Here is a 23,032-nt window from a genome sequence, read left to right as displayed (position 1 = left end):
AAAAGTGAAGAAATTGTCAATTTCCATAAAATGTACTAAGAATATGAACATTTATAAGAAAGGTTTAGTTTTAAATCAATTTATTCATAAAAATTTTTGAAAAATTACTCTCAGCTTTAATGAAACAATTATGGTAAACTATTAACCGAGATAAACCAACCAGTTTTGTAGCTAAACAATAACAGAACATCCTTTAAAGCTACTATTTGGGTAGAATACCAAAGCGGCAATCCCTTGGCTATTTGGGGTGGGGGATAGATCATAAATGGACCCTTCTCATACACTTCTATATCAAAATACTTTGAAACTTAATTTATCTTGTCTTTCTTCTTACCAAATTCACTAGTTTGTATGTACTTTGAAACAATGAGCAGATTTAGTAAATATCTAGAATGAACCCAGGCGTATACTTTAATGGTGAGTCAGAGGGGTTAGTCAGAGATAAGGTCTAAACACAGTTTTGTCAGATTTGAAGTTCGTGCTCACCTTACTGCACCACAGATTTTGAACAAGCCATCCAACACTTGCTCTCAACAATGAGCAGTTATTTTTGTCCACTTAGGAAGGATAAAAAAATAATAGCAACTTTTCTTTACAATTTTGATTAGTGAAAAGGAGAACTCTTTTCACTAAAAGAAGCTACTTTACAAATGTGACATTATCTTTGCTCTCTAATTATACAACTAGATGATTGTGGTGCTATAAATGTATTTAAATCCCTAGTCAAACACCTTTAATCAGTAATGATTGTCATTGCTGAGTTTGTTTTTTTTACTTAATGCATATGCACTGGTCACACCTGGAGATTCTGATGGGCAGCCAAGGGTAGAAAAACACTGTCCCAAATCAGATTTTTCGAACAAACTGAACATTTTATACTTATAATAACAGAAGCAGTATCAAAGCTGAATTTAGTGTTTGTGTTTATAAGATGGTACTGAAGTGTCCTAGATTTTACTGTTTTACAAAAGTTACCATGTGTTTTGTTCCTACAATGTATTACTGTGGAAAAAAAAAAAGTAGTTGTTGATAAAGAAATGTAGAATAACATTTTTTGGACATCATAGATAAATACTTAAGTTACTTAATATCATTTCAGGTAATTTTTCAATTTCAAATTTTGTATTAAGACCATTCCTTAGGAGAATCTGTGTAATTACATATATAATGTTCCAAACTTTTCTTTTCTCTAGCACTTGGTCAACGAATGGTTAAGTGAGAAGAATGAGAAGACAGGAAAATCTTCAGATAGCCTTTCAGAAAGGCCTCTGCGCATAACCACAGATCCTGAAGTGTTAGCCACACAGCTGAATTCTTTACCAGGTCTTGCTTACAGCCCCCATGTATACTCTACTCCTAAGCACTATATTAGATTTACTTCACCATTCCTTTCAGAAAAAAGAAGAAGAAAAGAACCTACTGAAAACATTTCTGGCTCATGCAAGAAGGTAAACTTTTCTGTGGGTATAAAAATCTAGGAGCCAAAAGTCAGTCATTTCTTACTACCAAGTGAAATGCTTTTTGAATTGGCTCTGCATTTATAGGCTATGTGAAATAGGCTATGTGAACAGCTACAAATGGATTTCTCTTCATTTATTTTATGTATTTCAGCGTTGGTTGAAGCAAGCTCTAGCAGAAGAAAACTCAGCAATTTTACATAGATTTAATTCACCCTGTCAAGAAAGATCCAGAAGTCCTACAGTCAATGGTGAAAATAAAAGTCCACTACTATTAAGTGAAAGCTGTTCCCTTCCAGGTATAATTTCTTCACAGCATTATTTTAGTGTGAAGAACATGGCAGAATGTACATAACTTGATAACAGGCACATTCTAGTTTTTATGTACTTAACAAAAGAAGCGCATTGTTATATTTTCTCATTTCTGTCCTCCAACCTTTTGAATGTAGACATGAAAACCTTAATTTGCAGCAGCATGTATGATGGTGCTTATGGTTGAATTTTTGGACTAGTTTTGGCTTGTGGGCTGCCTTCATGTCAAATAGATTAAAAAAGACTCTTATAAATCAGTTAATAGAACATTTGTACTTCTAAGATTTCTTCTCTAAGACCTGTAGGCCAATATGCCTTCTGGTAAGATAATGCGTGCTAATAGTGAAGTTAACTAAGGGGTGAGGAAAGACTGTTTCATGTTAATAATATCTTTAAAACCCTGAAATTTAGTTTTGAGGTGAAAGTCATCATTACTAGTGCTGTTGATGTGTTGCTCTTTCCCAGGATATATTACAGATTATAGCAAATACCAGCATTATAATTTCTTATAAACTATTTCACCAACAGATTTAACTACACCACTAAAAAAACGAAGACTTTATCAATTGCTAGATTCTGTTTATTCAGAAACCTCTACACCTACTCCTTCTCCATATGCTACGCCAACTCACACAGATATTACTCCTGTGGACCCATCATTTGCCACTCCTCCACGAATAAAGTCAGATGATGAAGCCTGTAGAAATGGTTATAAGCCCATATATTCACCAGTTACTCCAGTAACTCCTGGCACACCAGGAAATACCATGCACTTTGAGGTGAGTTAATGGAAAAAAAAATTTTAATATTGTACTGAGTTAGCAAAATGTTTTAAACTATAAAAAATTTTGGAGCATACATTTATGTGAATATAAACTTTTTAATTTTAATTAAAATGAGTATAGCTTTCATCTTACTGATATAGTCAGACTAAATGACTGTGTATCAAGTGGACCTTAAAGCAAATGATCTTATATGGCAAATGGAAGTGAAAAAGAAAACAAAATTTAAGTCTGTATAGTAGTTTCTCATTGTAAGTTTTCATTTCTATAAATATGGATATAGTTATATATATATTAATTTAATTCTGATTATTTATTTTTATGTAGAATATTTCTTCCCCAGAAAGTTCTCCAGAAATTAAGAGACGCACTTATAGTCAAGAGGTAAGGAGTTATTCAGATATCCAAAAGGTTATTTAAATTGATTTTTTTCCTAGTATCGTTATTTTGCTTTAATAATTATTGGTAGATTTTTAAATAATTAAGATGTGGTTACTTAAGTGTGATTTTTTTTTTTTTTTTAATTTTATAAACAGGGATATGACAGATCTTCGACCATGTTAACATTGGGGCCTTTTAGAAATTCTAATTTAACTGAACTGGGTCTACAAGAAATAAAGACTATTGGTTATACAAGCCCTAGGAGTAGGACTGAAGTCAACAGGCAGTGCCCTGGAGAAAAGGAATCTGTGTCAGACCTTCAACTGGGACTTGATCCCATTGAGCAAACTACCTTACATAAAACTATGGAAACATCTACACATGACAGGACTGATTCTAACAGCCAACTGGAATCTTCGCACTCTGGACGGGGTACACTATATTCTTCCTGGGTAAAGAGTCCTGACAGAACAGGCGTTAACTTCTCAGTAAACTCTAACTTGAGGGACCTGACACCCTCACATCAGTTGGAGGTTGGAGGAGGCTTCCGAATAAGTGAGTCAAAGTGCCTGATGCAGGATGATACTAGAGGCATGTTTATGGAAACACCTGTGTTTTGTACTTCAGAAGATGGGCTTATATCTGGTTTCGGACGGACCGTTAATGACAATTTGATCGACGGAACTTGCACACCCCAGAATCCACCACAAAAGAAAAAGGTTACAAATTTAACAATTTATAGTTCTTTAATATTTTTTTTTTTCAAACTACCTCTGAGGGTAATTAGTGCTTATACTATCACTTAAGGCATTCATATTTTAGTTATTCAAGTAAAAATTTTTGATATGTATACATTTTTAAACCTTTTGTTAAGTGCTCAGTTAATTAGAAAATGTTTATAGAGAAATAAATCATTCTAGTATGGAAAATTCTTATAAGGAGCATGGCTTCTGTGATCGAAACCTCAAGATGATTTATTTCAGTCAGAGGGTAACTTTTTAAAATAACTACTACCCAACCGAATAGAGTTGATTATTTGTGTTATTGCCTTTATTTTACATAAAGGAGGCAGCCTTATAAAAAAAGAAATGCCTCTTTCCTCTGTATTTATAGGCCATGGATATAAATAAGAGAATATAGAAAATATGTTATATAAATAATAAATTCCCTGATTTACCATCATTACTTGGTTGACAGTCAGGGAGACAATTAGAATGCCTTATTTCAGAGGAATGGGAGAAACTACACTTATTTTACTACACTTATTTTATTTGTTAATAGGCTTATTGCTTGATAAGTCAAAGAATTTTAGTGATGTGTGCTTTTAATTTTTATAACAGAGTCCAGTTGGCAACTTTGTGGGAAGCAATGTAGTATAGTGGAAAAGAGCACGGGCTTTCAAATAAGACCTAGGTTCGAATCCCGGCTCCAACACTCACCAGCTGTGTGACCTTGAGTGAGTGAGTTACTCAATTTCCTCATCTGTAAAATGGGGATGATAATATACCTATTTCATAGGGTTGTTGTGAGGATTAAATGAGATAATGTATGTAAATCATCTAAATACAATGCCTGGTATATATAGTAGGCATTTGATAATTGTTAATTATTGTTATTTTTTGTTCAAAATCAAATTTACATAATTTTCCAAATATAAATATAGTAATTCTCTTTAGAAAAAAAAAAAAGAATAGATTGACCCTGACATATGATACAAGAATAAAAGATTTGCTTTTCCTTATCTTTCTTAAGGTTTCTCTATTAGAATACCGAAAAAGACAACGTGAAGCTAGGAAAAGTGGCTCTAAGGCAGAACACTTTCCACTGGTTAGTGTATCACCTCATGCAAGTGGAAACTTGAGCAGCAACAATGGTGATGGGTGTGCCAACAGGAGTGAAAATGGGGAGCAGGTAGAAAGCACTGCTAGCCTACCTTTACCAACACCAGCTACAGTTTATAGTGCTACTTCAGAAGAAACCAGCAATAACAGTCCTGTTAAGGAAGTTTCTGCCAGTGAGAAGAATGAACCGGTTCAGTGGTAAGCCTATTTAAAAAATCTAATTGTTAACTTTAGAACTACAAGTGGTATACCTAATAATTAGTCTTTATTATTTGTGAAGATTTGTAGTATTCTGAAAAGAACAAGCTCCTGTTAATGAACCATCTTCCTATCTGTTGTTCTCCCAAGGCTAAGGAGATAGAAGTTTGTGGACATAATTTTGAAAGATCTTCTTTGCTGATGTGTTTTACTGTATATTTGCCTGTGTTGCCAAAGGTCCATTGTGTTTACTCCTTGATAATGTTTACATTTTCACATAAATCTTCCTCTCCAAAGAACCTTTATCATAGTCAGCATCCTGGAATTTCTTTACCAGTTATCTTGCAAGAACAACCAAGTTTAGTGTCTCTTCAGATGGAGTAGAAAAAGTTGGATATAGGATGGGTCTTAGCAAAGGGTGGGAAGCCACATTCACTTTGCTTGTTGGTCCCCTTACACCTGAGAGCTTCCTGCTAGCTGCATAGTCAGACACAAGGTAATGTGTAAAGGGTACATATGATAGCTCTGGTAATCTGGAGTAATAATTCTGAATGTTAATACACTACCTTCCAACCTCTCCCCCAGCTCCGTGACCTCCCCTTTTTCACCACCCCCTGCCTTTTCACCAAGATATCACTTAAGACAAAGGAATAGAGTCTAATTGAGTACTCCAAATAAATGAGGATAAAATCTCAGTTTCAAAAGCTGAAAGCTATTAGACAAAGTGTTTTCCCAAAAGAGCAAAAGCCTAGCTCTGAGAGGACATGTTTTAACTATCAAAGGACATACTCTAGCTGGCAGTAGCTTCTTTGAATTGATGATAGGATTTTATTTTAAAGGACTGCCTCAACTTCAGTAGAGCAAGTGAGAGAAAGGAGTTACCAGAGAGCTTTACTTCTCAGTGATCACCGAAAAGATAAAGATAGTGGTAAGTGACTTTGTTCCTTTGCCAATAGGTGGAGTCAGCTAATACTCTGCACCCTTGTTCTTTGCAGTTCTAATGTTCTCTTTGGGTCTGCTTCTGCTTCATCTCTAGGGGGAGAATCACCATGTGTCCCATGTTCACCGAGTCATATTCCGTCTTCACCTTCATCTCATTCAAATCACATTCCCCAGTTGCAACCCAAGGGCCCAGTCCCTTCTTTCAGTGAACTTATGGAAGGTCAGTAAGCAGATGACCTATCATGGTTATTGTTTTTTAAATATCTTTTTAAATCAGAAAGGAGAAAACCTTTATAAAAAGTTGGTTTGAATAGTAGAATGCGTATACCTTTGTAGTATTAGTAAAAGACAATATTTATCATGGAATTTTACATTTACTATAGGTTTTTTCTGCTTTATAGATCCTGATCCTGAAAATCTAGAACCCATTACTGCAAATGAATGCCCATCTCCAGATACTTGTCAAAATACTTGTAAAAGCCCTTCAAAAATGAGCAAGGTAATAACATTGACCTTTAAACATGGCCATTCAGAAAAGTGGATGGTATCAGAAAAGTGGGTAGTAATAAGCACACAGAGATTTTTCTGCTGTAACAAATATCAGTTTATAGTATCTGGGTACTTTTCTTTCAAAATTTGACCAAACTTTCTAATAATGTGCTAAATGTACTTAAGTAGCTTATTTTTTCCAAGAGCAGAACTCTATTCTCTTCGGTGTCTAGGAAATTCATTGTTTTTTTTTTTTTTCATTAAGTATTTAACCACTCAGTCCTCTAAAAACAAAATGTCCAGTGACATTCACTTAAAAGAAATGCTCTCTCCATCCTAGATCATAAAGATATGCTAATCTAATGTGGCAGTATCTTTGGAAACTAAGATGAGGAATCTGAGATTGATTTTCTTGTTCCTTAAAGAACATCATATAAGTAGTCTTGTACTTGGATTATTTACATTTAAACAACCTAAAAGGTATTACAACCAAAATGGTTTCAGGGAACAAGTTGACTTTTACCCAAAGCAATTATAATTATGTTGGGTATAGAAATTTCAGTTATGGAATTGAAACTTGCTAAGTCTAGGGTTATTAGAGTTCTTGTAGTGTAAGGCTCAAAAACAGGCTTCATTGCTTAGGGGGGAAAAGCAGATTAAATTAAAAAATCTATGATTTCCTTAACTTTTCTTAAATAAAAATTAATTCAGGGAATTCAGTTTAAGCTTATTACTAGAACTTGTTGAACTACCTAAATACCCTGTGCCTCTGTAATTGACCTCTCAAAACTTATTCCGTATCCATTTTAAAAATATTTAAGTAACATTAAATACCAACCTAACATTTTTATTTCTTAAATTTATGTAAATAGTTTGTTTGTTTTCTTTTCATAGCCTGCTTCACCGGGACCTGTAATCCCTGTCCAACCACATGGGAAAATACTCACAAAACCAGATTCCCATTGGGAGGCAACAGTTATTGTGTCAGAAACTGAGAATGGTGTTCACCTGAAAACTGAACTCCAACAAAAACAGCTATTAAATAACACCCAGGCACTTTCAAAGAATCATCCTCCTCAGCCACTCGTTCGTAATTCATCTGAGCAGCTTTCACAAAAGCTGTCTTCTGCACCAGTGAAGTTGCATTGTCCTCCATCGCCTCATATAGAAAATCCTCCAAAGTCATCAACGCCTCTCACACCTGTCCAGCATGGTTATCTTTCACCAAAGCCTCCTTCACAGCAGTTAGGATCTCCATACAGGCCTCATCATTCACAGTCACCTCAAGTTGGAACACCTCAGCGAGAGCCTCAGAGAAACTTTTATCCAGCAGCACAGAACCTTCAAGCCAATACACAGCAGGCAACTTCTGGAGCATTATTTACACAGACACCCTCAGGACAATCTTCAGCAACATACGGTCAATTTAACCAACAAAGTCTGAACACCGCGGCACCACCACCCCCACCTCCTCCGCCTCCTTCTTCTTCGTCTTATTATCAAAACCAGCAGCCCTCTGCGAACTTTCAGAATTATAATCAGCTTAAAGGTAGTCTTTCCCAACAAACTGTGTTTACATCAGGACCAAATCAAGCACTTCCAGGCACCACAAGCCAGCAAACAGTTCCAGGACACCATGTTACTCCAGGGCATTTTTTGCCTTCTCAGAACCCCACTATTCACCATCAAACTGCTGCTGCTGTGGTCCCACCCCCTCCTCCCCCGCCACCCGCTCCAGGACCACACCTTGTACAACAGCCAAGTTCCCATCAGCAACACTCTGTAGCACATGTAGTAGGGTCTGTTCACGCTGTCACCCCTGGGCCACTTATTCATTCTCAAACTGCTGGACACCATTTGCCACCACCCCCTCCACCTCCTGGTCCTGCCCCTCATCACCATCCACCACCTCATCCTTCTACAGGACTCCAAGGTCTACAAGCACAACACCAGCATGTTGTAAATTCAGCACCGCCCCCACCACCACCTCCTCCACCTGCCAGTGTTTTGGCTTCTGGGCATCATACCACATCAGCTCAAGCCTTACACCATCCACCTCATCAAGGACCTCCACTTTTTCCTTCCAGTGCTCATCCAGCTGTACCACCGTATCCCTCACAAGCTACACATCATACCACTTTGGGACCGGGAGCCCAACACCAGCCTTCTGGAACAGGGCCACATTGTCCGTTGCCAGTCGCAGGTCCTCATATTCAGCCCCAAGGACCAAACAGTATTCCAACACCTACTGCTTCAGGGTTCTGTCCTCATCCTGGCTCTGTGGCCCTGCCACATGGGGTTCAAGGACCTCAGCAGGCATCTCCAGTACCTGGACAGATTCCAATTCACAGAGCACAGGTGCCACCAACATTTCAGAACAATTATCATGGTTCAGGGTGGCATTAAAATGGACTCCAAAAACATTTTTTAAAATGTTCTGTAAAATAAACTGTATATTTCATATGTACCTATTAAGGTACTTTTTAAAGCTTGTACATGAAACTTTGTATAAAAAAAAAACACCAGTGCTCTTTCATTGTATCTTTCCCATTTTTGCTTTTTAAAATTCCTTTTAAAATGTGCTATTAAGCCAGTATTAGGTATCTTTATTTTGTTAAGTGAACATTCCAGCTGTGTTTCTGGCAGTAGAATGGATGCTACATCTTTAAATTTTATTGTTGCAGTTAAATTCATTTAGTGGATGTTTTCTATATTATTTTATACATATGCATTAAGTACAGAGCTAAGTAATGGCACTGAGGATTTTCATTTTTTTCTGTCAGCAGTTCTGTGAGTGCATCTTAGATATAAAAATGCAATACAGATTTTTTATAGTTTGGTGTGGACATGGCTCATTTTGTTTTATCGGTTATTTGCAAGCAAATGTAATTTAATGTATAGATGATTTTTAATGTCTCCTGACAAACTGTAAATAACTGCATTTCTTTTGCGTATATAATTGCTTACAGCTTTTCTCATTTGATATATAGCATTGTACATATGACAAGTCTTTGCAAAACTGTGTGACCTTTGTGAAAGTAGTACAGTATATGGCCTTTAATTTCTTTTTTATTTTAAATATACTGTCACATTGAAGCACTGGTTGGGCATTTTAATTCATGTTAATAAATCACAATTATGTCAGTTTTACCAAATTGTCCTGTACAACTTCTGAGATTGGGGTCTCTTTAAGCAAGTGTTTTTACAAAAGTTACATTTTCCAGATACAGTTTATAAGGAGCCTTCCATTTTATTTAGCAACTACTACTTCAGCTGGACTATAGCAAGCATCAGGAGGCAGTAAGGATTGTTCCTGTAATGTTTCTACTTGTCATTTTTGCAGGAGCAAGAGCCATAAGAAACTATATTATGTAAAAGCTCTGTACATTTACTTATATGTGCCATACAAAATGAACCCATACCATTAAAGCATTACACATAATAGTTCTAAATTATAACTTACAACTATTTGAAAATATGGAGTAGTTTGCCTAAAAACAGGAATATCTAATTTGTACATTTTAAACATGACTGAAATGTCCTTTAGATTAATCGAAATAATTTGAAACCCTTAAATTAACATTTACTGTATAGCTATACTATTTTTAAAAATAGAGAATTTTTAAAATTTGTTTTGGGTGTACAAAATTAAAGGAAAAGGCATCATAGATCTCTCAAGTGAAATAAAGATGGCTTCTCAAGCGAACACTTTACTGCTGAAATGTAAAATGGTAGTTATTTTGGAAAATAAAAAATTCTTGTCTTCTACCTCAGGAGGATTAAGCATAACCAGTAGAAATGACATTTTTTGAGTCAACGTTTATCATTAGCCAATTACTTGATGTAATTTGGCACAGTATTCAAAAATTCTGTGCATCAGAGAAAAAAAAAGACTAAAATGACAGATTTGACAGTATTGTAACTCAAGTTTTTCACTTTTAATTTCTATTTCCTTTTAAAAATTAACTCTTGATAATACATTAATACAGCTGCATTTAGGAATCAATCCTAATCAGCTTCACATTTTAAAAGAACTTAGGTCAACTTTACCAAACAAAATTCTATTTATGGTATTTGCTAATAAAACACTTGTCTATGATGTCTTTACATCATCCATCCCAATAGTTTCAAAAAGAATAAGTTAACTCGCATAGTGAAACAGCAATATACATCTCTTTAAAGGATTTTTAATTCCTCATAGTTTTAAATTTGCCCACTACATAATGTATACAGAAGCTTTTCTATAAACTGAAGAATCTTACATAATTCTTTGACTCCTTAATGAAGGATACATATACTCTCAAATACTGTCCTCTGCCAAAATTTCATAAAATTAAAAATGGAAGAAAAAAGTGGAATTTAAGAATTTCAACTTGTAGATACAAACTGAAGTTCTCTACCCTCAGTAAAAAGTTTTTTTCCTGTTAACTAGTTATGTACGATCTAGTTATAGGAAGAAGTTAATAAATCAGTTTTCACCTAAAAAATGTATGCTTTTTTGAAGCTCCTATATCCACTTTTTCTCTGCCTTTGGGCAGTTCTAATTTTCAGACAACCAGCTTCTGAATTTGCTATAATCACATAAGTGATCCATTGCTTGTCGTTTTCCATGAACACTTCACATGGGACTAAAGAAAAGATAAAGCATTCAACTAAAATCACTGAGCTGGCTACGGTGTTTTGCAAAATGTGGTTCTCACTTAGCTTATATGCATTATCGTAAAGCTACCAAGAACCTGGTGAAAACCATACTATACTTAAATGTATATTCCTTCTAGAACAATTGATTTTTACACTGTAAACTATTTATTTTATCATAAGGGACAGATCATTAACAACAAACTTGTTTACTTCCCAGCAGCCAAAACTGCATTAGACAAATTTTCATTACAGTGAGCTATAGCCTTGATAAAAATTCTTAGAGAACACATAAATGTACTCTGTGGTTCTAGTAGAATGGTTCCTGTGGAAATGGTGGATACCATTCACTGGTCTACAGCCACCATCTGTCATAGAACTTAATGTAGCCTATATCCTCATTAAAAAACTTGGAAGCACATTTCATAAATGGATGGTATGTTCGACCTCACAGTGATATGTGATATAATGCTAACTCTTAAGAGGATGTGTCTTGTTCCCTTCACAGTAAACAGTTAAGAAAAAAGGTTTACAATGCTCAAACAAAATATAATTAATGTTTTTGATGAAACATGAATGAAAGGATCACTGAAATTCTAGGTATTAACTTTATACTACAGAGTCTTTTCTAAATCTGTATTCTATACCCTCACAAAACAATGAATGATTTTCTTATGATAAGCCTTAATTTGTGTTATAGAACTACATTTCCTGAAACAGAAATGCTGATATTTCCTTTAATTGGGTTACTACACTAAAAGGATAGCAAATGTTTGTTAATTCTATCGCTTCAAACATAGGCCAATGACCAAGGCAATATCTGGAAAAAAAAACCGAGAACACTTTAATTTTTAAGACAACTGCAAGCACCTCAAACAATGGATTATTGTTACAACACTTGTTATCTTTTCACAATCTAGTTATTATTGCAAAGGCATATGGATAAATGTTAATGGACAAAGTCAAGAAAAAAGAGGCACCTTAATGAATGTAAAATTAAAAAAAAACAACTGGCATTCAATCCACTGACTTCTATAAGAGGCTAAATATACCTCTGTATATTACATTCTAAAATTGTATTGCCTACTATGGTTTGTGTCCTGGTTTCTACAATTATAAGGAAATGCATAAACAAAATTATGTGCAACCTTCAAAGGGAAAATCATTTTCTCAACTTCAATGCATGGAAAGACAATCAAAAAACTAGTAAAATTAGTTGTAGCCACACATAAAACTGCCTATGGAATGAACGCAATCACTGTTACCTCTGAGACATTAGTATTCTGCCCAATGCACTGCACGCTGTATATGCCACACCTTGGTTCTAGACAAACACGAACAAGATTTTCCAAAAATATATATTTTTTCATTCCACACACTGAACATGTTTCTCTTGTCCAGTTTAATCTATGTAGAGTTTAACTTACAGTGCTTGGAGGAGGCAACACCACATGGTACCGGGCCATCACATTTTTAAAGGGAAATTGCTGTTTTTCCTTAAAAGTACTTTTAAAATATGCAAAAGTAGGAAAGGGAGTGCTAAAGTATAATACATACTCTAGAATGAGAACCATGTATTTTTCTTTAAAGTGCCATATAGAGAATGATATAATCCAGAGCCACTTTGTTTAAAATCCAATGAAAAAGGATTGTTATGGAATGAAAAGTTTGCACAACTTCCTGGAGCAAAGTTGGCTACATGCAACTCAGGCTACAAAGCACTCAGGACTTGGTAGCTTTTCTGAATTTGGAGTCCCCATCCCATATTTAATGGAAATTAACATTTACAGGGTACATTTACATACACTATAATACAGGAATGGTGTCCCTTTGCCATAAGATAAACTTGTACATTTCCTTGCTATTACTTGGTTCCAACTTGATAATTTCTTAAGATTGTAAATTATGTAGTATTCGGCTAAAATATTTCTTCATAAATAGTTACAAAACCTGCCAAAACACAAGGGGGAAAGTATTTTTCGTTCAAAAAAAAACCTGACATTTGAATGTCACACAAGAAACAATGCTTAGAGACATGTTATTGTTTCCAGAAGAGAGTGGGTCAGTAACTACTAAGCTGAAAATAAAGACTACCCTTCCCCAGGATCACAGTGCACAAAAGCAAAATGTCAAACGACAGTACCTCAAAGCAAAATAAAGGTCTGAGGATGAAGCCAGCTCACTTGTAATCCTGTTAAAGAATGAGAGTCACCGTTTAGGTCCAATGCACTGGAAAACATTTGCTAGCTCAGAATGCTATATTTGTAGAATCTGCTAAGAATTCAACCAAGGATGCCGAAGGCATTCTCCAGCTGAGGCTCGCTTTTCTGGAACCATTTCTAACATCGGGATCAGGAAATCTGTAAACTGTGCAGCATCTTCATGGGGCCACCCATACTTTTCCACAAGTACATCAAAGAGGCTCCAGGGCTTCAGCTTGGTGATGTGCCGCAGTTCTCCTACAGGGAAAAACAGGCACTGTCAAGAAAGCTTCACATGTGCATTTCCCACTGATGGTCCAGGAAGGTTCAAGGAAGCAGATACCTACCTGCTCAATCCTATGCAACAAAGGTGGCCAACTTTCCTCCTCAAATAATCATTATATGCATATGTGTGTCACATTTCAAGTAAGTTTGACAAATGTAAATAGGAATTAACTTAAAAGGGACTATTTCATTCACATCAGTCCTTAGTTTCATTAAATAGAGCCTGCTGAATGCGCTCAAAACATTTTCCTTTGCAAAGACTGACGGAGGCACTCTCACTCCAACTTATCTTTTGCAGTCTGCAAATTTGCTTGAAAAATAAAAACTTGAAAGATACACACTATTTAAACCCCTTGGATGAGTATTTCACATGTTACCATGCAAAGAACAGTGCTATTTGAGAAGTTTCTGTGGTGGTAGAGATGTACTTTACCTGTACTGTCCACTACGGTACCTACTAGCTATGTGGCTTCTGAGTACTTGAAATGTGGTTAGTATGATTAAGGAACTGAAGTTCTATTTCAATGTATATACCCACAAGTAGCCAGTGGCTACTATTCTAGATGACACAGACAGCTCTAGCCACCAACCTGAATCAAATACTATCCATTTCTACATATCTGTTGAAAAACCTAAGATATAAGGACATCAATTTGTAAACCTGGAAGTTACTCTTTTCAAAATGTGCTAGCTGCAGTATAAATACAAGCAGCCCCGACTGACATAACAGAATGACTAACAAGCTGGTAAGTGGTCTGTAACTGTAATACAGCCTTTTTCATAATAGGAGAAAAGTTACTTTTAAGCCAGATCGCCAAAAGGTCCACATAATTTACATTGTAAATAACCAGATTACCTGTTGAAATTTTCACAGGACGCCTCACCCCTGCCCAAAGAGAGGCCTCCTTGGGTGTCCTTAGTGGCTGCCCCAGCAGCTTCCGCAATCAGGCTGCACTCCATTTCCCACACCCTCTTGGGCCCAGAGCAAGTAGCACAGAGCTGAGGCATGTAACCACTCGATGGGCACCCCTCATACAAGCACCAATTTCTCCCTTTCTCTCTTCCCTTTCACCTATTATAATTTGACCAACATGGTGAATTTTCTCATGATGTGCATTACCGACAGGTCTCAGAAGGCTTGATTTGTTTCACCCATTTATTCAACTCAATTTAGAAACACACCCTTTCTCTTTAGTCATAGAGAAAATTAACAATACAGAAAATTACAAACACAAGATAAATACCTGAAATCCCACCCTCAAGGACTTTTCTTTTGGCCTATACTCTTTTCATGTATGTTCTTATAAAATGCTACATCTACAGAATTGTAATCATGGTGTGCACAGAATTCTAAATTAAAAAATCATTAGAGAATGTTTCTTGTTAAAGGGGTTGGTGCATAAAATAAGCTTCTGGCTCCAATGTGAGGACTGGGGATAGAGTTAAGTGTGGCTTTCCAGACAATTAGGTCAGGTCTGTTTTCTTAAGGGAGATGGACATGCCGTCTTAGAGGAAAGAGTGTTCCCTCCTGTGGAAGGAAACAGTCTCCATGAGAGCAAAGTCAAAGGGCAATCACAGAATGTTCGTCCCCTTTAACCTGGAAATTCCAGTTCTAGGAATCTGGCCAAGGAAAACAAACCTTGCCACCCACCAACCTACCCCCGGAATATGCTCAATGCAAAATATGTACCTGCAGAATTTCAAATGCTCGGTAATAGGAGAATGGTATTTAAAAACAAAAACCAACCATGGTACATCCATTCAATGAATATTATTTAATGTTACTTAATAACATGGAGGGAAAATACATGGTACAATACTTGGTAGTAAGAGAAGTCAAAACTATGTTCTACACGTGATCACAAGAGTGATCTTCAAAGTGCCCATAAAGAAGGAAAGCAGGTAGCCCTAAACACTAGCTTTGTTAGAAAGTTGTCTCTCTCTTTCTCTGCATTTTCTATAAGGCAGCTCTATTGATTTTATAGTGACTGTCAATCTCAACAGAGCAAGGCTAAAGCAAACTGAGAAAGCTCAAACATAGCATGCCTAAATAAGTCCTCTGGAAGGGGAGAGAGCTTTATTTACATTCATCTATTCTGACCTGTCAATTACTCCTCTCCAGGTTTGGGGATGAATGCAACTGCCCAGAAGCACTGTCTGCTCAGAGCAAAGGAATGCAGTTCTGAGGACGCTAGAGTTTTGTTTTTGTTTTACTCTTTTAATTAAAAAAAATTTTTAATTTTTCGATTGCAGTTGGCATAAAATATTTTAGTTTCAGGTGTATAACAGTGATTAGACACTTATGTAATTTACGAAGTGATCACCACGATAAAGCTAGTACCCACCTGACATCATACAGTTATTACAACATTATTATATTCTTTATGCTATACTTGACATCCCATGACTCTTTTGTAACTACTAATTTGTATTTATTAATTCCTTCCCCCTTTTTACCCACTTCTCCATGTCCCCTCCCATCTGGCAACCATCAAAATGTTCTCTATGAGTTTGTTTCTGTTTTGTTTGCTTATATTCTTTAGATTCCACATTTGAAATGATATGGCATTTGTTTTTCTCTGTCTTATTCCACTCAGTACAATATCCTCTAGTTCCAACCATATTGCTGAAGATGGCAAGATTTTGTTTTTTTGTTTTGTTTTTGTTTTCTTTTTTTATGGCTGAGTCATATCCCATTGTATATATGTACCACCTCTTCTTTATCCATTCATCTACTGATGGACACCCAGGTTGTCGCCAAAACTTGACTTTTGTAAATAATGCTGGAATGAACACATGGATTCACATTCCCCTTGGTAGTGTTTTGGGTTTCTTCATATAAATACCCAAAATATGAGATAACTGGGTCCTTCTTTGTCTCTTATTATAGACTTTGTTTTCAAGTCTATTTTGTTTGATATAAGTACCATTACCTAAACATTTTTTTTTTCCGTTTCCATTTTCATGAACTATCTTTTTCCATCTATGTTTTTGTGTGTCTATCTGAAGTGAGTCTCTTGTAGGCAGCATATGTAGGGGTCTTGTTTTCTTATCCATTCAGCAACCCTATCGCTTGACTGGAGCATTTAACCATTTACATTTAAAGTAACTGTTGACAGATACATAGCTACTGTCATTTAATGATTCATATTTTTGATCTTTTTTTTCCCCTCTTTTTGAAAATTTAATTTTTTTTCTTCTTCCTCCTTTTAAAGAAGTCCAACATTTCCTGTAATACTAGTTTGGTGGTGATGAACTCCTTTAGCTTTATCTTCTCTGGGAAACCCTATCTGTTCTTCAATTCTAAATGATAGCCTTACTGGGTAGAGTAATCTTGGTTATAGTTCCTTGTTTTCATCACTTTGAATATCTTCTGCTAATTCCTTCTGGCCTGCAAAGTTTCTGTGGAGAAATCAGCTGACAGTTTGATGGGAGCTCCCTTGTAGATAACTAATTGCTTTTCTCTTTCTGCTTTTACGATTCTCTGTCTTTAAGCTTTGGCATTTTAATGATGATGTGTCTTCATGTGGGCCATCTTGTTCGGGACTCTGCGCTTCCTGGGTTTGTATGTCTATTTCCTTCGCCAGGTTAGGGAAGTTTTCAATTATTACTTCTTCAAATGGATTTTTAATTTCTTGCTTTCTCTCTTCTTCTGGTACCCCTATTATTTGAATGTTAGTACACTTGATGTCATCTCAGAGGTCCCTTACACTATCCTCATTTTTTTGGTTTTCTTTATTCTTTTTGCTATTCTGATTGGGTGTTTTCTGCTACCCTATCTTTTAAATTGATGATTCAATCCTCTGCTTCATCTAATCTACTGATTCCTGAGGATGCCAGTTTTTATACTAAACTAAAATCCATCAACAGGCATTGAATTAAGTACACTCTTCAGTGAAAAGAAATAAGCTTTACCCCATAAATGACAAAATCTGTATAGTAATAGCAATGAAAACAATACAGTGCTGGGAGGCTATGAAAAACTATTCAGACCTAACTAGCAGTACTGTAAACTGATAAAACCATTCCCAAAGAACAGCCTAAGATATCTTAACATACTTTTGAAGAGGTAATCACAGACAAAAAATTGTATTTGCAAATATGAGGTCTATGATAGGGCAATATGCAAAATAATCCTAAGTACAATAGGTTCTAAATACATAATATAACAATATAAGAGAACACTGAATTGTCTAAAAAATATGTAGATATGTAAATAGGTGGAAAAGCTCCATAATACCAAGAAAAAGAACAGGAAACAAACTCACCTAGGCTTTGTGATTATATGTACAAATTCTTAAATCTTACATTTAATTCAATGATAAGAGGAATGCTATCTTACAAATAGTTGATAAAGGTACTTAAAAACAAACTCTAAGGGACTTCTGGTCAATATGGTGGAGTAGGAAACCACTATGCTCACCTTCTCTCACAACCACTTCAAAATTACAACTAAATTATAGAACCACCACCCTTAAGAATCTGAAAGATCAGCTGAAAAGAACTCCTACAAGGATATAAAGAAGCCATATTGAGACTGAATTATAGCTTTCTCTTACTCTTTTATAAATTCTAAACTATAACCTACCAGGAAAATAAAGTTCTTAAAAATAATCCCCACTCCCCCTGAAACCCAAACCCATTCTAAGTTCCCAAATTTGTGTATCTACTGATAGCAGTAATGCCAAGCACAGGCTCGTCTAATGACTAAGGGCCGAGTCCACTTACCAGCTCCAGTTCTGCATATAATACACAAGAAACAACCACCTTCACTACCGCCACTTATAAAAACATAAAAATAAGTAGCTTCCTAACAAGTTAAAGAATTTTTGTCTTAATAGTTTTTTCTTCTAGGAAAATATACCAAGATGTGTTTCAGTGAAACAAATTGTGGAAATAACTAGATACTTAATTGTGACAGTCTTTACTTTTTAAACCATTTCCAAACTTTCTTTCTTACCCAGAATACTGAGTATCACTTAACCCTGTGTTTTGGCATTGGCTCTCACACTCGTGCATGTAAACAAGAGACCAGCAAGGCTTCTTACTAGATAGATGGGGGCCCTGTCACCACTGCTGTTCTTAGCAGCCTCTGGGCCATCTAGTCTCACTGGGACAAGATCACCTAGACAGGGCCACAAAAAACTGACAAGAAATGGGCACTGTGGGAGGGCTCCTCCCGCCGCCCCCCCCCCCCAACCCCAGAGTAAAGGCTCTGGGACTGTGACTATCTCTGCCAGTCCCAGATTATTATTAGGTTACTTTTTAAGGGAAAAAATTAAGTACTTCCATTATACTTTTCTTAAATATTATTTTAAGTGATTTGTGAAGGGAAATATATTTTGTCCACGAAATTATACTATTTCAGAATTAAACAGACAAGCATATGAGGTTTTACACCACACATGGGGGACTATGAAGGCAAATTTTGGTACTATATATTTCAGGGAAATACTGGTAACTAGACAAAAAAAAACATGATATAAAATATATTAGAATAAATTTCAATAGTATACACATAGAAAGGAAACCTATCAATAATTTACTAGTATAAACAAGAAGCAAAGAAGTTTGAATATATTTCTACAAAGTACATGTAGGTTCATATATTGAGTTCAAAACCTGTATAAACTCTACCTCCCACTTATACAAAAATTAACTCAAAATGGATCATAGTCCTAAATGTAAGTCCACATATTGTATAAATGCATTTATATGAAATGCCCAGAACAGGCAAATCCATAGAGAAAGAAAAGCAGATTAGTGACTGCTGGGGGCTGGGGGACTGGGAGGGGTTGGGATAGGGCAGGGGGACCACAGTGAGTGAGTACTGATGGGCACAGGGCTTCTTTCTGAGATAATGAAAATGTTCTAAAATTAGACTGGTGATGGTTACATAACTCTAAATATACTTAAAACCACTGAATTGTAGACTTTAAAAAGGTGACCTGAATGATATGTAGGTTGTATCTCAATAAAGCTGTTTTTAAAAACATGGTACAAAGCATACAACAGAATAACTTTAAAAGAAATCCAAAGTTGTGTTAATGCACATATAAAACATTTCACTGACTGGTAAATAATAATAAATAGCATGAACTGTGATGAAATTTACTTGAAACTGTTATAACAATAATTTCATTTTTTTCTTTGCATCATATGCTCACATTCAGAATTAAATACATGATTAAAATAGTATTTCAAACCTATGATCAGCTGTGGCCTGTAGTTTATTATTTTAAAAAATGCCTTTTGCTATGTATTGCAGGGCATAGCATCATCACTGTCACATCCTTCTATTCTCCATTACTCTAGCTTGGGGAGCGGCTTTATCATGGAGCCTCTGAAAAGGGACCCAAGTGAGTGTGAAAGAAGGTGCTACTGGTAATTACACCAGGATAATGGCCAGAGGTCGCCAGGACTGCATCAGGCAAAGTGGAACAAACCATCACCCAGCTTCTAGCTCACAAAGACTTCCATCCAAAACAAAGACTAGATTAGATACAGGTTAATGTTTTTAAATTTAATAACTAAATATTGACTGAACCTACTCTTTACCAGGCACACCCCTAATCCAGGCTCCAGGGACCAGCAGTAAAACAGACAGATGGAGCCCTATTCTCACAGAGCTTAGCCTCTAGGAGAAGAGTTTACCACAGAGAAGAAAAATCAGATTTTTTATAACTCAGAATTAATGGTTAAGATGAAACTGTACTTTAAGTAGTTTAAAAGTTTTAAGGCTCACTAGGATGAGGAAACTTTCCTAGTTATGTCCCCAGTCAAGCTCAGGCTGAGGAGATGGGCCCTGAGCTGACCCCTCCACATGGCCCGTCTGGGCGTAAGGCACCTAACGGGACAGAGCCTGCATTTGATTTTCTACTTTAACACACGGACCCCATCTTGCTCCCTGGCCTTGCAGTGGGGATGAAAGCTGTTTCCCACCATGGGGACAGAAAGCAGGAAAACCTGCTATTTGTTCTGTTTTGATCCCTGGCTGCTTTCCAACGTGATGTAAGCAAATCAATAGCAATTTTCAGTTTTGTTTTTCTTGTTATCAGTTCTGGCACAGAGATATTTTAGAAAAAAAAAAAAAACTTTTAATGAATACATTTAAGATCCCATTTTTTAAAAAATGTGTATTCGCACACATTGCTTAGGGAGGCTCGCCCAAACATGTCTCTTATGCAACAGGGCATGCCCCTCACCCTGACATGGTGAAACCTATTTTCATGACAGACCCCCATTCATTCCAGTATCCTTCCAGCCAGTGACTTGTGTAAAAACCCTAGATCCCTTCTGATTTCCAGAGTCATAAATTCTCCCTTACGTTCAAAGGAAGGTTTAAAAAAAGACTAGTTATCACAGTATCACCAAATCAAAGTGTTTTCGGTCTACCTCTACCAGGTATTCCATATGCATTTCAACTCTACAGGTCACCTTCAACCAAGTGCCTCAAAAAGAACTGCATACACAGGTCCTATTGCAGATATGACAACATGATGATGGAACAGTCTCATATGGGCACAGGCAGGGAAGGGTACAGACCAAAAGCTGATGGAAGGGCCAATGTGAAAACTGCCTCCCAGCATGAGGGGCACTGGACAGGGAGCTCTGAGCTGAAACTAACCTCCCATTCAACACCAGTCACCATGATGAATAAGCTCATCAACCTGTCCTCTGAAGGAAGCTCCTGCCAAATGGGGTGAGGAGAAGGTTGAGGCTCACTGTTGCTTCTGGGCTGGTATTCAGCAGGCACTGTCCCTGGAGGTTTGTAGTTCAGGCCAGTGGCAAAGCCTAACAGCAGGATCACATCAGGGCAGCTGCCAACCCCGAGCACACATGACCTCACACTGCTTAGAGCGCTCCCTCCAAATACCCTAATGTTCATGACTTCATTTTCTCACCATGCAAGGCTCTCCTTTTGTCCCTCTTCTTTTTCACCACAGTTCATAGTCTGTGTTTCCCAATCCACAGATAATGGACACAGATTAACTGAGGAGCCCAGTCCCTCTAAGTGGCTCCTCACTGCAGAGGAAATAGTAAGGAGCTATACGATTAAAAAACACTCCTTGAGTCTCTTTATTGGCTGCTGTCCCTTGCCACGCCTTACACCCATGGTGAGAAATGAGACTCCCCACAGCCTGGTGCCAGAGCCTGCTCATCTGTCTAAGGCAGGTAGCCGCTTCACTTGGCTGGAGAAACAGGTGTTATGGCTCAGTGTCCTCTTGGTTCTTCCCTCTCCCTTCTGGAGCATCAGCAGATCAATATTGTTTTCTATTTCCACAACAGACTAGACTGGTAGCTCTTGGCCACTCTACCATTCTCTCCCTGCCCCAACCCCCATCTGACAATGGTGAAGGAAATGGCTGAGGGTTCCCTGCAAGTCACCTACCGGCCAAGTCCTCCTGGGGGCCAGGCCATCTCCCACAGGTTCTGAAAACATTCTGAAATATGGAAGAAGGGGGTCTGCCTTGATTAAAATAAACACAGTTCCCAAGCCACACTGAATCCCAGGCCATAATAATGCAGAGCTTTTCCTTGCTTCAATCATTTTCAAATAACAGTTTCTGAAAGTTTCCTAAACTGAGTCTGCTTTCTCAGTAATATTGCTGTCTAGAAGTTCACAATGTTAATACTGTTTTCCTATGTATAACTTTTGCTTTAGCAATAACAACATCAGTTACTATCTGTGCCACGTGCTACATAGGCACGCTTTTACACTTTCTTATTACGACGACGCACCCTGAAGTTACCCCCAGTGGAATAGAGGTTCAGAGATAACATCATGGTAAGAGCCCCAGTCTTACAACATGCTCAAACCCCAGCTCTGTTCAATGGCCAAGCCATTTTACTGCCCTTAACACTACTTGGACCTATGTGCTAGAGGAGAACTTTCTGTCTTGCTCATGTGATCCAGACTCAAAGACTAGATTCCCAGAAGCCAAATTAATACAGGTTGTGTGAAGAACAGTTTCCCTGACAACTTTTTCTCCCTGTGACAAGCCTTAAAAAGGTAATGTGTCTAGTTGCATGTCACAGACTGCCCAATGGGTGGTCCCAGAATGGCTGGGAGTTGTGGTCACTGTGCTCATGTAAGTGGAGCAAGGAACCACCACCTCCACGTGGCTGGCTCTCCAGTCTCACACACCCAACAGGGAAATGCAGCAACCTAGGGCTGAAAAGGGCTGGTTTGGCTGAACAACAATGAAGCATATAATAAAGGATTACTACTTTGCAAGAGTTCCTAATCTCATAGGAAAATTAAAAGTCAAGCTGGTGCTCCAAATTTGGCTAAAGCAGGGGAGACAGTATCTGGGACTTTCAGAAATTTCTAGAAACTCCATGTCCTGCTCACACCAACTTTAAAAGTTCTTTAAGGGTGTTATAACCCGCCCTCTCCGCCCCCCCACCCCGCCCCAAATATCTAAAAAGAATACATCCCTAGGGAGGGGTTCTTTAAATAGAAATCCCCTGGGGCTTTTGGGTGCTTTTAAAAATCAATCTCT

The 23,032-nt window shown here is 37.0% G+C and overlaps 2 protein-coding genes across 14 annotated transcripts in view; one reads left to right on the top strand and one right to left on the bottom strand.

The window, feature by feature from the left end:
• The window catches only part of KMT2E (lysine methyltransferase 2E (inactive)), an 80,259-nt gene extending 70,151 nt beyond the window's left edge, over positions 1-10,108 (top strand). For 3 of the 5 annotated variants that reach the window (XM_016145899.2, XM_016145902.2, XM_016145900.2), the window contains 10 exons: positions 1,194-1,448; positions 1,612-1,756; positions 2,298-2,548; positions 2,879-2,935; positions 3,088-3,651; positions 4,685-4,971; positions 5,811-5,899; positions 6,008-6,133; positions 6,315-6,412; positions 7,297-9,557. In XM_016145899.2, coding sequence (XP_016001385.2) covers positions 1,194-1,448; positions 1,612-1,756; positions 2,298-2,548; positions 2,879-2,935; positions 3,088-3,651; positions 4,685-4,971; positions 5,811-5,899; positions 6,008-6,133; positions 6,315-6,412; positions 7,297-8,808 — 3,384 coding nt within the window. In that variant the 3' untranslated portion in view covers positions 8,809-9,557. Of the gene's footprint in view, positions 1-1,193; positions 1,449-1,611; positions 1,757-2,297; positions 2,549-2,878; positions 2,936-3,087; positions 3,652-4,684; positions 4,972-5,810; positions 5,900-6,007; positions 6,134-6,314; positions 6,413-7,296 lie in introns of all 5 variants that reach the window. The other 2 variants (XM_016145905.2, XM_016145904.2) reach the window with 1 other exon arrangement.
• Positions 10,109-10,325: 217 nt separating this feature from the next.
• SRPK2 (SRSF protein kinase 2) overlaps positions 10,326-23,032 on the bottom strand; it is a 196,345-nt gene continuing 183,638 nt past the window's right edge. For 4 of the 9 annotated variants that reach the window (XM_036231061.1, XM_036231059.1, XM_016145906.2 and 1 more), the window contains one exon: positions 12,380-13,499. In XM_036231061.1, coding sequence (XP_036086954.1) covers positions 13,315-13,499 — 185 coding nt within the window. In that variant the 3' untranslated portion in view covers positions 12,380-13,314. Of the gene's footprint in view, positions 13,500-23,032 lie in introns of all 9 variants that reach the window. The other 5 variants (XM_036231065.1, XM_036231064.1, XM_036231063.1 and 2 more) reach the window with 3 other exon arrangements.

The sequence above is a fragment of the Rousettus aegyptiacus genome, unplaced genomic scaffold (genome assembly GCF_014176215.1).
Source record: "Rousettus aegyptiacus isolate mRouAeg1 unplaced genomic scaffold, mRouAeg1.p scaffold_m13_p_13, whole genome shotgun sequence".
In the NCBI taxonomy this organism is placed as follows: Eukaryota; Metazoa; Chordata; class Mammalia; order Chiroptera; family Pteropodidae; genus Rousettus; species Rousettus aegyptiacus.
The sequence above is the reverse complement of the archived record's forward strand: the minus strand, read 5'-3'. Positions and strand labels throughout refer to the sequence as shown.